Raw genomic sequence first — 13912 nt, 5'->3', positions numbered from 1 at the left:
TAGCTGATGTGCTGCATGATGGGACACATCTGACCCAAATCCAAGAGCCATAGACATCCAGTCATATTTTTCTTTCAGAGTTTTAGAAACTGCCAGACAGATCAAGAAATGGTTGGATGACAACTTCCTTCAGTTCAATGTTGGTAAAACTGAAACTTTAGTTACTGATCAAACAAGAAATCCAGCAACATTTCATCTTCTTAGGTTCCTCCCTTCAGTTTTCAGAAATTTGGGTGTCATTTTTCACAGTTCATCACTGCAATCAGATCTTTTTTTTAAGACACAATGGTGTCAGAAGCTGCTTTTTTTGGCTTCTCTTTTGGATTATTGTAACAGTCTTCTTACTTGCTTCAACACATCAGCTTTGGATGAACTTCAGTGTGCAGAAGAACATTTAAATAAACTTTTATTAATGGTGAAGCCCACAGTGACCTCCCAGAACACTTCACAAATAATCTTTTTAATCTTAGTTTAGTGGTGAATGAAACAACAGCTGTAAATATACTGCATGGGTAATGCAGTTTTTAATTACTGGCTGGAGTTTGTTGTCTGTTTTGAAGTTAATGTTTCCACTTGATAATTTTATTTTTAACCAGAAGTAAAGAGGTTTCTACTTTTTCCTTGAACAGCATCTATTTACATGAGCACTATTTGGTTGTTTATGTGATGATTTGAGGGAGGAAGAGTGACAGGTCTAATCCCACACGGTATGAGCTTTACTGTTGCGCTCAATGCACAGCATGCAGTGTGTTTCACCCCCACAGCCTTCAGTAAACGTCCCTTCAGCCTGCCCTCAGCCTGTGGGCCGCACTTTGAGTACCGATGTTCAAAGGGAATGTTTCTGTGTACATATATGCCCTCCTTACAGATTCTGCTGACGTAAATGGTTGACTGCAGGGGAGCTTTCATGGTGGTTATAGTGCAGAAGCAGCAGGTGGTGTGTTTGTGTGTGTTGGTGGGGGCAGGTCTGGAACATATTGTAAGAATCAGCTTCTGACAGACTCAGCCACAACATCCTGTCTTCCCATTAGCAAGGCGAATGTTTAACATGATTTGCTCCTGAATTACAGCCGACATCACTGATGTGGGACCTATAGACGCATCAAAGTAATCAAAAGAAGAGCTGGGGAGGCTGGAGGTCTTCTGTGGTGTTAATGGTGGCTCTTCCTGAGTTTGTACAAGGCTTTAAGTCACCTGCATGTTGCATTACCATGTTTATCTTTTTGTTTCTCTAAACAGGGGGAGGGTGTAGGTGGATAAGAGAGAGGCAACTTGCAGCCCTCAACATAAGGTTCTATTGTTCAGAACCACAGAGACGTACAGAATGACAGCATAAAATATTAAGTAAAGAACTAAACTTAAACTTCAATTTGGTTTCTGTCAGTGACATTAACTGTTTTGCAGATTGGCATGTGCACACACACACACACACACACACACACACACACACACACACACACACACACACACACACACACACACACACACACACACACACACACACGCATATATACTCCCACACACTTAAATCACATCTAATTTAACACTCAAACATCTTTAAACTGAAGCTGATATTTCATTAGCAACTGATATTTTTCATGATTACAGTTCATCCTTTTCCATTTATTCATCACACATCAGCAGAGTTTTGCTGTTTGTAGTCAACCAGCAGCAACTAAACAAAAATCATACCGGCCTCTCCAAAAGTGTTGTTCCCTGTAGAGAACTGGTATATAACAGAAGTATTGAAACAGCTGAAAGGTCAAGTCTTCAGTTATAATTAAGAATGTAAAATCATGTCAATTAATAGAAATGCGTTCCATGTTCATTGTTCCAGAAGCTGAATGATGAAAATCTGGACCGTGGGTCCATGTTTTGACTCGTGCTGGCTGAACAACTTTTAATGGAATTATTAGGAGCTGTTTTGGAGCCTATAGCATTGTGGTGTGTTGCGTTGCTGTTCAGCCAGACTTCTGGTGTGCTAAGAGGATCCTCTGTTCCACTGTTAAGTACACAGCACTAAAAACGATGCTTTCATGTCCTCCATCACAGTGATAATGGACTCTTCAAGCTGAATGTTGTCATAAATTAAATGTGCACATGCAACAGGTTTTGCAGTCCGAATTAAATCCAGATAAATTCTACATTTTCTCCTGCGTCTTTATTATCAATATATCAAGTTAGGCTCGTCCACAAGAATCAGACTGGGAGAAAATCCTTAAACAGGTTATTTTGCAAGAATATTACGTTCAATAATTTTACTGAGACAATGTTTGAGATGAAATCGCATGTATTACACGTAATTACCACCCCCAGTGTGAATAAATGATAGATTCAATTTCAATCGCTTTGGATGCCTTGCAAAGTGCTCTATGAATCTAATCTATAGTTAATATTGATTTGATTTAAGTTTAAATGCTTTGTGTTATTTATGACAACAAAAAAATATAGTAATAACTTCTATGGAATTTTCTAAGAATCATGTTGTTTAGTTTCTCTTGTTTTAAGATCTTTTTTCTCAAAGTGACAAACACTGAAAGAGGCATTAACAGGCTGGTTTTAAGGTTTTTTTTTCTCTGGGAATGAGTGTTTCACCACTTTTTCTAAGATTTTTTTTAAAAAAAAGTCTACATCGAATATTGTTCCTTATTTTAGGAAATTTTTCCAATTGTAATTATCTTCCTGCACTGGCAGATTATTTCACTTGGTTATAGCCTGAATCTTCTCAAGTTAAGGATTTTTCTCCTCGTTTTTGCAGTGTGCATTAGCACATCAACAGCGTGGATATTTTATAAAGAAGAAAACTAGGGCACTCCAATAGTCACTGTAAGGTTCGAGTGAAATTTAGAAAGTTTCCATGTAGAAGAACAAAAAGATCACAAACCCTCGTTTTCTTAACTGTGTTGATAAAAACTTCCAGGACAGAACTGCAGAACTGCTGCCATGTCTGACGTTTCATTTAATCATTTTCATGTATTTATGGAGTCTGAAACTGTCTGCTGTAAAAAAATTAAAGTGTTGGAATGAGTATTAGCAGATACATGCAATCCTAAATGACCCTGAAAAATCTTAATCCTATTTTGAACTAGCAGACCGAACAGTGTTTTTTTACCTCCTGCCCAACTATGATTGAAACGCTGTCAGAAGCCGAACCTAGAGGTGGCAAGCTGTCCCATGCCTTCCCATTCCATGCCAATACTGGCCAATCAGAAGTCTGACAACAGAATGAAGTTCCTGGTGAATCCAAATAATGAGTGTTGTTTTATGTACCAGTGTCTTCAATAACGCTGTGACACCTTCGCTCTTCAGCCCAGTCGTGACTGTTTAGTAACACAATCGACCGTAGCCATGTAAACAAATGAGTTAATGATGTATATCCTGACACGAACCACACAGATGGCGGCACATCATCTGATGATGCAAGTTCACACATAAATGGCACAGTCAGTTTTCCTAAACGTTTGTTTTCAATGGGCTAACAATGCATTTGCACGTGACAAAGTCAGAGAAGAACCTGGACATGTCTCACGCCACCTGCAGAAAGCTACGATCTGATTGGCTACAGCTACATCTGAAATGTGCCGAGAACTTATAACTGCTGTGAAGAGCACGTGTTAATCTAAATAAAGTTATGAAAAATTTTGTTAAACAGAAAACAGGAATGAAGTTAAGAGACACTGGAATAAACTGATGTAAATTTATTTAGGATTCGTAGATTTGTATTTACTTTTTTTGTGTATATTGACTTATTTACACATTTGGTGGGGAAAACTGGGACTATGTAAAGACTGTTTCTATATTCTTGTTGTGTTGGCTTTCTATGAAAACACCTTTTCCAAACAAAATAAAAAACAGAAAATAATCTGTCATGGTGATGTGGTAGCAAAAGGCAGGTTAGATTATTCCTCTCTACAGGATAGCATTATGTTGTGCAAATTCAAAGACTCATATTGGTTCTGTGCATTTTTTAAATTGGTGAAAATCCAAAAAAAGCAGATTTTAATCATTTTATGTAAACATCAAGCTATCTCACAGTATTTTTTTAAATGACTGATCATGCAGTTAACTGATCAGGAACAGATTTGGCATCATTTGATGTAAATTTAACACTGAATTGTAGGAGATTAGATAGAGATGATTAATTTTTGGTTGTGAGTCATTTCCTACCTTCAGTAATAATTATGATATAAGAATAATTATGATATAAGAATATATAAAAAGTTAGCCATTAAAACATGTCTTTAAACCCAAAGATTAGCATGACACCATGCTCTCCTAACAGCAGTAATATAGCAGCTGGCTGTTATCTGTACCCCTTAATGCAAAGCGGCTCTCCCTGCTGTAAATAACATCCTTTCAGTTGGTGTCCATCAACCACCGAACTCTTCCACCCCTCACCCCACACAGTGAGGAAAGAAGCCTTTTCACTCTGCTAATTCTCTCTGACAATAGCAGCCAAAGGGGTCTACTAAAAATGATTGGGAAGTCATTTTTCTGGGCAAATGTGCACATTAGAGTGTAATGCTCTGCTCGGGGTGGAGGGGGGGTGTTATTGGTATCAACAGTATAAAAAGCATGTGGAGATAATACAATGAGGACAGAGGAAGAGGGGAGGATGTTAGATCGACGTTTCAGTCGCAGAAATGAGGAAATCTGGCAGCTGGAAGCAGGTTAAAGAGTTATTCCATGTTTATGGAGAAGAGCCACAGTTTTCACACCACACATGTACTGATTCCCAGCTGGTATTCAGCTACAACAATAACAGAAAAAAAGTATTTTCTTACCTGGATGGTTTTTAAAAACTTTGTGCTTTTAAAATAAAACTGACTTGACTTACATTAGGATGAAATGAAAAATAACTATACTGTCTAAGGACTGATATATTTCAACTTAAATCTAATAGTGGACTGGAGTCGGTGAAGTCAGGTTTAGCTTTATAGCGAGCCACATTATGCAGCAAGCTGATTTTTTTTTTATCTTACAGTCATCACTGACCACTCTCACCCTCTAAAAACAGCTATGTCATGTTTAGAGCCATTTCCTAAAACTGTCCACAAAACTAAAGTTTTTTTACATTTTCTAAAGAAAGACGAAAAGAGACAAAAAATTATACGAGGAAATGATCACGTTGTATTAATGTCTGAAGCAAGCAGCTGATTTAAAGATGGTTTTAGAGTCTTGTTTTCAATAAATAGCTGTAAAATGTGATTGGATGTACTGTCTAATTTAAACTGCAGGGATTGACTTTAAGTCACATCTTCATGCAATGGATGGAAAATCATTTTAAGGCACAAATAAAGAGATTTTTAAGGACCCAAGAAGGGAAGCTTTCATGCTCATCAGTTTAGGTTAAAAGTGTCAAAACCATCTCTAAAGATTTTGGGTTACAATTAACAGTCAAACAAACTTTAGTGTTTCCTGCCTAAAATAAAAATGATGTTGTTTAGGTTCCACCATCAGAAGAACAAAACAATATATATATATATATATATATATACATATGTATGTATGTATATAAACATATTTCTGGTACACCAATTAAATTGAGACACATGTCAGCTCAGCTAAACCAGTGTTGCTGATTTAGCTATGTTGGTGCTATATTTAGTGAGTTTTCAGACCCATCTGGTGACTCTATTTCAAAGAAGCGACTAGCAACTAGAGACTTTTTCTGGTGTTATTGGACACTTTTGAAAAATGAGGTGAAAACACGTTACACGTAATGAGCAGCTCCCACCCCTATCCCGTCCACAGGCCCCACCCTTTTCCGCAGGCCCCTCCCCCATCCATTAGCTTCCAGCTCCAGAGCAGGAGACGCTCACCTCTGCTCCAGGACCAGACTGGAAGCTGCTGCTGGTTGATCCTGTCCTGGCTTACTGTCAGATATTAATGCCTTTTAGGACCTGCTAGTTAAAGTACTTAAAATGACATTTTAACTTTTGCTTTGTTCTGTTTTAGCCAGGGATGTTATCTTTTTCTTTTTCTATTGTTTGGAATTTAAATGAAATTAAATTAATTTTTCTAGACATCACTAGACATTGAGTTTAAAACATTAATGTCTGCATCTATTATTAGATTCAGGCAAATATTGTTATGCGATTAAAATGTGATTAATCAAGATTAATTCATTACAAATTTGATAGATAGATAGATAGATAGATAGATAGATAGATAGATAGATAGATAGATAGATAGATAGATAGATAGATAGATAGATAGATAGATAGATAGACAGATAGATAGATAGATAGATAGATAGATAGATAGATAAACTGAATGTGTCTAAAAATGCAGCGTGAAGTAAGATAAGAAAAAGAAAAAAGGTAAGACTTTACTTTAGAAAAAGAGCGCAGCATTAAAAATAAATGTAGCTCAGGAGCTAAGGAGTGGGCGTGTTGCTACTAAACTTGTGAGATGATAATCAGTCAAAAGGCCGATCAGAGATAATGTTTTTGCCCCTCCCACTGCGCTGATGTTGGTGCATGTCGGGAGGATGGAGCAGCATATCCACATCATCATTAAAACATTTCCCCCAATGTAAAAATGGTTTTGCATACCCTGAGTAACACTGTTGTGTTACGCTACTGGGACCTGTGCTAACAACTAACTGTTTTCAGTCTTCTTCAAACTGAGTGATGCATTGCAGATGATTAAATCCTGAATACTTTGACCAAAACTGCAGAACAGTTTACTAAATTAGCAACATGAAGGAAAATATTTGATAATATAGTTTAAATGACAGATGGGCTTACCATAGACATAGAGGATGTAGTCATCGTAAGACTCCCCCACCGAGTTGGATGCCATGCAGCGGTACGTTCCGTTGTAGGACTTGTTTAGGTTTTCGATGTAAAGATCCCCACCGGTGATGACGGCATGGGATGGTACGTCATCATCCACCTTCAGCCAGTTCACCCGCTGAGGCCTGAAATCACAAATACCACATCTCAGCAATATTCAGAGCACAGCTGGTGATGGGAACGTCCCAAAGTACACAGCATCTGCCTGAAATGTGAAAATTTAAAGCTTGTAAACTCGATCATACAACATGGAGGATAATGGCTGTTTCCACATTTTTTCAAGCAATATTTCAGGCATGAAGGAACCTCTATCCACATCAGTTTATTTCATGACAAACCCTGACAGCAGGAAGATTCTCCTCTTCGCTGAGGTGGCTTCAGTTGAAGATAAATGCAACAAAGGCCGAGGAAAACAACCTCAGCGAATAAATGAAGATGGAAAGAGTCAAGCTCTCAATGAGGATATTTTAGAACAGCTTGTTTTCATTAATTTGATGTTTCACTGGCACTTTTTCAGTCCTTCCATCTTGTTTTGTGCATCAGTTCTACAATTTTAGTTGGAAAATTACAACCTATCAAAAAACCAATCTCTAATAATTAAGTTATAAGACATAGAGGTTGGGGACTCCAAACATTAGGGTTTAAACTTTCAGATGGTCTCTGAAAGTTGACCAAATTAGTTGTTTATTTTAAAAAGTATAACTTTTCTAATCTTCTAATCAACATCACTATATCTTTAGGAGCATATAAACCCAGTAGCTTTGCTTTCAGACTGCTGGTTTATCTATATTTGTGATCTTTTGACTTTTACACTCCGGGTTCATGAAGCAGACATCACCTCTACCTGTAAAATAAGGCTTCGACATTGTTTTAATAAAACCTTACTCACTCTGAATCATCTCTTAGTTATGCTTTTGGCTCTGGTTGCCAGGAGACCTCCAATAGTGTACTGGGAACTTGCCCTCCTCACTCTCCATGCACAAATGTTCCCATAGCATGTCATAATCTCATTTCATTTCTCTCTCCCTGAGCGTCTCTCTGCGCCACCTCTGGCTCCAAAGCTCCATGTTTCTGACCTGCAGCTGCTGACCTGACCAACCTGCACCCACTTTTATTAAGTCTCTCCCTCTCTTGCCATCTCCTCACCCCGACCAGTCCAGACAGAGAGCTGTGCTTGCGAAATGCTTGTCAAAGACCAGTTGTTAGGCTTCTTGCTAAGTGTCTTGAGTCGACTTGAGTTGTGATCTGGTGAATTTATAACTAAATTGTCTCTCTTGTAGACAGCTGTGATATGAGGTATGAGGAAATAGGGTTTGCATCATGATGAAGAGCTGTTATACTCCAGATTCTGGCAACACCAGGAGACCCAGCAGGCATCAGTCTGGTGTCTTACAGCCCGTCAGAAACTTTTTCAGGTCCCACCAAAGGCATTGCACAGTCAACATCATGGCTATATTTTTCTTTGATTTATTTATTTATTACTGTCAGAACATCTTGTTTCACAAATAAAAGTGTGTTTGTGACAGCTGATCCTGAGCTGCAACAAAAGATCAGAGATCTCTGGCTTAGCCATGAAAGAAGGCACTTTTTTCCACCAGTGAAATGCTACTTGGTGTAAAACTCAAATCTCTGTCAGCACAAAATCCACAGCTGAAATCATATCACTGTTCCTAAATAAAGAGTATAATCTCTAGTGTATACATTTTTGTTACCATTTGAGTCTGGAGACAATTTATTAACAGAGAAGCAACTTTAGAAATATTACAAACCTGAAGAGATTCACCTCCCTTTTAAACAGTTTCTATTTACTTGAACAGAAAATCTACACTCATCAGCAACTTAATCAGGTCCTCCTGTTAAACTCCTTTTTAACACAAATATCTAATCAGCCAATCACGCGTCAATCATGTTGTGTTGATGTGTGTCTTTAGTATGTTGGTTATGTTGATTTTTACCTAGAAGCAGCATTGCACACATTGTTTTACTTAAGGCTGGTATTTTATGTGCTGTTGTATTTGATTTGTCAATGGCTTTTCATGTTTCCACCTGATACAGTTTTTAAAAATTGTATCTTCTGTTTTATTATACAGTGCTTATTCTGATTATTTTGAATTTTGCACCTGACAAACAGCCTAATTTAGAAAAAACAAACAAAACTAAAACTAACACTAAAACTAATGAAAACTAAACTAAAACTAAGCATTTTTAAAAAACGAAAACTAATAAAAACAAACAAAAAAATCTGCCCTAAAAACTAATTAAAACTAACTGAATTTGAAAATAAAAAGTCAAAACTAAATAAAAACTAAAACTAATAATAAATCAAAAACTATTATAACCTTGCCTTGGATTAACGCTTCAGGCTGCTGCTGGTGTAATGGTGTGGGGGATATTTTCTTGGCCCACTTTGGGTCCCTTCATACCAACGTGGCCTGGTTTAACCACCACAGTCTACCCGAGTATTGTTGCTGACCATGTCCATCCCTTTATGACCACAGTGTAGCATCTTCTGATGCTACTTCCAGCAGGATAATGTACCATGTCACAAAGCTCAGATCATCTCCACCTGCTTTCTAGAACATGACGATGAATTCACTGGACTCCAACGGCCTCCACAGTCACCAGATCCCAGTCCAGTAGAGCAGCTTTGAGATGTGGTGGAACGAGAGATTCTCATCATGGATGCAGCCGACAAACCTGCTGCAACTGTGTGATGCTGTCATGTCAATATGGAGCAAAACCTCTGAGCAAGGTTTCCACCATCTGGTTCCATCTATCACACCAAGAATTAAAAAGGGGGTCCAGCCCAGTACTAAAATCCCAGTACCAGTACTATATATATATATATCAGGTTTTTTACATGATTGTATGACCAAGTAAAGTGTCTGTGTAGGTGGATGTCTACTAAGTGTCTGTGCTGCTTTCTGTCTTGACTGAACTGGGTGACAGATTCCATTTTTATGACAATAAGCTCCAAATGCTCCGAGTCACAAAGGGAAGGAGGAAAAAAAAAACACCTATTTGGCTGCAGCAGCTTCCAACCAGCAATGCCAGCTACTGTTATTTCCCCTGAGCGTGCACCGATGGGCTCTCCTGTTGCATTTCCTTGTGCTGCTTTAAGCTGTTTCCCTCTTTTTGAAAACATTTGATGTGGAGGTAGCAAGCAAATACAAGATTGGAAAAAAAGACAGCACAAATGAATTTGTAGCTGAAACTCAAGAGCAAAACAAACATGCCACAAGTATGTTTAATGGCTGTGGTGGACAGCTTGAAAGAGAGGTTGCAGTGTCTATCTAAGGGTTCTCCTGAAAAGAAGTGAAAAGTAAACAAATCATAAATGTGCAAATACATAAACATCTTCCCTAAAGATGGCTTGAGAGACATAACCTCTGAAAAACATCTATAGGTGGAGTGGATATTGTGGAGAGAGATGAATCCTGAGGAGGCAGATAGACAGAGATGGCCCAGAGAGGGAAGACAGGGCTGCAAGGAGAGAGGAAGGGCAGGCGTCTAGAATACAAATGGCTGCCTGCAGCCGGGGTCCTCGCTGCTATCTGCTGGTAATGACTGCACAACTCTCAGCAGCTCTAATGAAAATGACTTCCAATTCCTGGCTCACTGTATTGATTGTGTTTTCATCTTTATACAATGAATACTGGGAGTGAGCTTGTCTCTACGCCAAGTATGAAAACGATGGGGAAGGCTGGTGGAGGGGGTGGGCACTGAAAGAGTTTTCATCTGTGTGTGTTTGTGGGCTGTTGTACTTCTAACCTTAGAAGAATCCCAAAGAGTTTAAGCCTCTCTGAAAGAAAAGTGAGGCGGACGATTAAGGATTGGTTCTGATTTATGGGTGAAATTAAAATGTGAATGACGTTGGAGTCTGAGCCCTACTTTAAGCTCTGAGTCAAAGGCTTGTTTCTCTGGAGGATGCTGTGTCTGTGTCACAGTTTGCTTTGCCTCAGTGGGAAAATCTCTCAAGCTAACTTTACCTGGTCCAAAATACTAAAATTAGCATGTTGCAGCCTGCAGTTCAGGCAGTAGGTCGAGTTTTTATTCAAATCAGGTTTGTGGCAATTTGATCCCCAGCTCTGTCCTGGCCAGAGTCCTGAAGGAAGGAATTTAGCGCCATCCACTACACATTTCTAAAAAAAAAAAAAAAAAAAAAAAACTAAAAGTGGAGCAGTAATAAGAAGAGCAGGAGATGCTTGGTGGTGCACAGATGGATAAATGCAGATGTGAGGAGCTCCAGGATTTTAGTGAGGCCCGAGGACCAAGATGGTCCTGACCTGCTGACTCCACCTCCATCAGTATGACACCTTGTTTCAGCCATTTAAAATCCATGATATCATATTTTTATAAATAGGGTGAATTTGTCAACATTTACACCAATACTGATATATTTAATCATATTAAACATGATAAAGCACCCAGAACCTCACTGAGTTTTGTTGTTTTTTTTTTTTGTTTTTTTTTTTATTAAAAGATTTAGCACAACAAAGGAAGACAAGCTGATTGTTTACAGGTTACAGCTGCTGCTTGTCAGTAAAAAACTGCAGCTATAATGTAGCTCAAGAGTTTCCATTTACTACACAGTTGTACATGAATCCAACTTAAATCTTTTGTTGGTTAAACCACCACTAAACTGTGCAGAATAATGTCTCTGGATTACCAAGTGCAGTATCATGCTTAAAATTTATTAATTAAAATGACATGTTAAATGTGCAGTTTGACAACCTTCTTTTCAAGTTATTAAATAAATTATGCATAAGATTAGACTTTTAGATTAACAGAATTTCTAATTCAAAACTATTTAAATGTTTTAAGTTGAGTTTACAAGAAATAAAATCAGACATTCTGATTTTTGAAAGAAACAACATGATGGAAGTTAAAACTTCATGTTGAATTAAATATTTACATTTAGTCTAAAACACTAAAAAATCAGGTGCAGCAGATAGCATCAATATGTTTTGGTTGTTTCAGTGTTTTTATTTATTTATTTTGTTCAGATGATGTAAGAGAAGCTAAAAAAATGTAAAAAAAAAAAAAAAAATCCTATCAACTTGATGTTTCCAAGACCGATCCCCCAGACAAAGTGTTTTGTCTGTGTATTATTTGTTCATTTAATAGGCAAGGCAAGTTTATTTGTTTAGCATATTTCATGTAGAAGACATTTCAAAGTGCTTTACATAAAACATTGAAATCATTAGAAGAGATGCAAAGAAAGTTAGCGTGCAGATTTAATGCATAGGTGCTTGAAAAAATATGGTTTTAACCTGGATTTAAAAATGTCTACATTTGGGGAAAGTTTAATCTCCACTGGCAGTTTGTTCCACTTGTTTGCAGCATAACAGCTAAATGCTGCTTCTCCATGTTTATTCTGGACTCTGGTCTGGACTCTAGCCTGGACTCTGGTCTGGACTATGGTCTGGACTCTAGTCTAGACTATGGTCTGGACTATGGTCTGGATTTTAGTGTGGACTAGTTGACCAGAGTCTTTGGATCTAAGAGCTCAGCTAGGTTTATATTCTCTGAACATTTCACAGATGGATTTTGGACCTAAACTGATTTGTAAATGATCAGAAGGGTTTTAAAATCTATTCTGTGACCAGTATAAACTGGAAACCAGTGTGAATATTTTATAACTGGTGTGATGTGTTCAGATCTCTTAGTCCTGGTTAAAACTCTAGCAGCAGTGTTTTGTATGAGCTGCAGATGTTTAATTTTTTTTAGGAAGTCCTGTTTAAAGACCATTACAGTAATCCAGCCTACTGGAAATGAATGCATGGATGAGTTTCTCTTGGTCTTTCTAGGAAACTAAACTTTTAATTCTGTTGATGTTTCTGAGCTGGTAAAAAGCTTCTTAGTGACAGCTTTGATGTGGCTGCTGAAAGTCAGATCTGAGTCTATCAACACTCCAAGGTTACAAACTTGGTTGGTGATTTTAAGAGCCAGAGTCTCCAGGTGTTTACCAATGCTGACCCTCTTCTCTTTGCTACCAAACAGTCTATATTTATTTGTAGAAAATTCTCCCTCATCCAGGTGTTTATTTGCTCTAGATGCCGACACAGTAAGTCTATTGGGCTGCAGTCATCTGGTGACAGACAAATAAAGTTGTGTATCATCTGCATAACTGTGATAATTAATGTTAAAGTGCTGTAATATTTGACCCAAAGGGAGCATATACAAGTTGAACATAATCAATTCATAATCAAAAATCTAAATTTAAATAATCAGCTTGTTTTGATTATTATTTTAGAATTCAAAACTGTTTTTGCACTTTGGATTTGGAATTAAAATTGGAAGAAATTAAACTAGAAAAACAACCCACAGACAGAAATTAATTTTAATATTTAATTTGTTGGCTTTTTGTGACCCGGAAGTTGCTTCAGATTCTTCTCTTTTGGCAAACCGGCTTTGTAGTCGCTCTCTTCCCCCTAGCTGGCCACTGTGTGCTACAGTCACCATATAAATGGCGTTTGGATTTTGGGGGAGTTGCTACAACTGCATCAGGAGGATCAGCATGGTGCATCCCACCGCCCATCTTTTTAAAGAACCGACATCCACCCAAAAGAGGCACATGTTTTTGGAGAAACTGGTGAGCCATATAACAGAAGGTCCCCAGATCATTGTTTTAAAAAAAGCTACACCTTTATAAAATAAATTTAAGATTTTTTTTTAGGGCTGTCAAAATGAATGTGTTAATGCAAAGAGATTAATATGTGGAATTAACTTGTTATTTTTGTAATGAATAAACAACAAAGTTATGACTTATGTCATAATTAAAATCCATAGTTGGCATTGTCTCAGTGCATGAAGCTGATTGTGGGCATATCAGTGCTTTGTCACAGCGGTGAACCAAATCCATGAAAAACTACTTTATCCTCCTTATTTATGAAGATCTGACAGTTTTCTAGCCTTACATTTAGATATACACATTAACCACTCAGTCGTCCTGGTCCACAAGATGAACAGCTGTGGTGGACATCAACAAGATAAAAATTGGCAAATGCCCTTCTTCAGGATTTACTTTCACCTCTGGGGATAACAGAGAATTACGTGTCTAGCAAGTAGCCTTTCTTTAAACAAGCAAAAAACACTTCAAGCTTGCAAAA

General features: G+C 37.7%; 1 protein-coding gene across 5 annotated transcripts in view; it reads right to left on the bottom strand.

Annotated features, from left to right (window-relative positions):
* cadm1a (cell adhesion molecule 1a) overlaps positions 1-13912 on the bottom strand; it is a 501415-nt gene that overhangs the window by 60576 nt on the left and 426927 nt on the right. For all 5 annotated transcript variants that reach the window (XM_042007760.1, XM_042007762.1, XM_042007763.1 and 2 more), the window contains one exon: positions 6753-6925. In XM_042007760.1, coding sequence (XP_041863694.1) covers positions 6753-6925 — 173 coding nt within the window. The remainder of the gene's footprint in view (positions 1-6752; positions 6926-13912) is intronic.

The sequence above is a fragment of the Melanotaenia boesemani genome, chromosome 15, assembly GCF_017639745.1.
Source record: "Melanotaenia boesemani isolate fMelBoe1 chromosome 15, fMelBoe1.pri, whole genome shotgun sequence".
Classification (NCBI taxonomy): domain Eukaryota; kingdom Metazoa; phylum Chordata; class Actinopteri; order Atheriniformes; family Melanotaeniidae; genus Melanotaenia; species Melanotaenia boesemani.
Note: the sequence above shows the minus strand (reverse complement) of the source record. Positions and strands in the feature narration are given on the sequence as shown.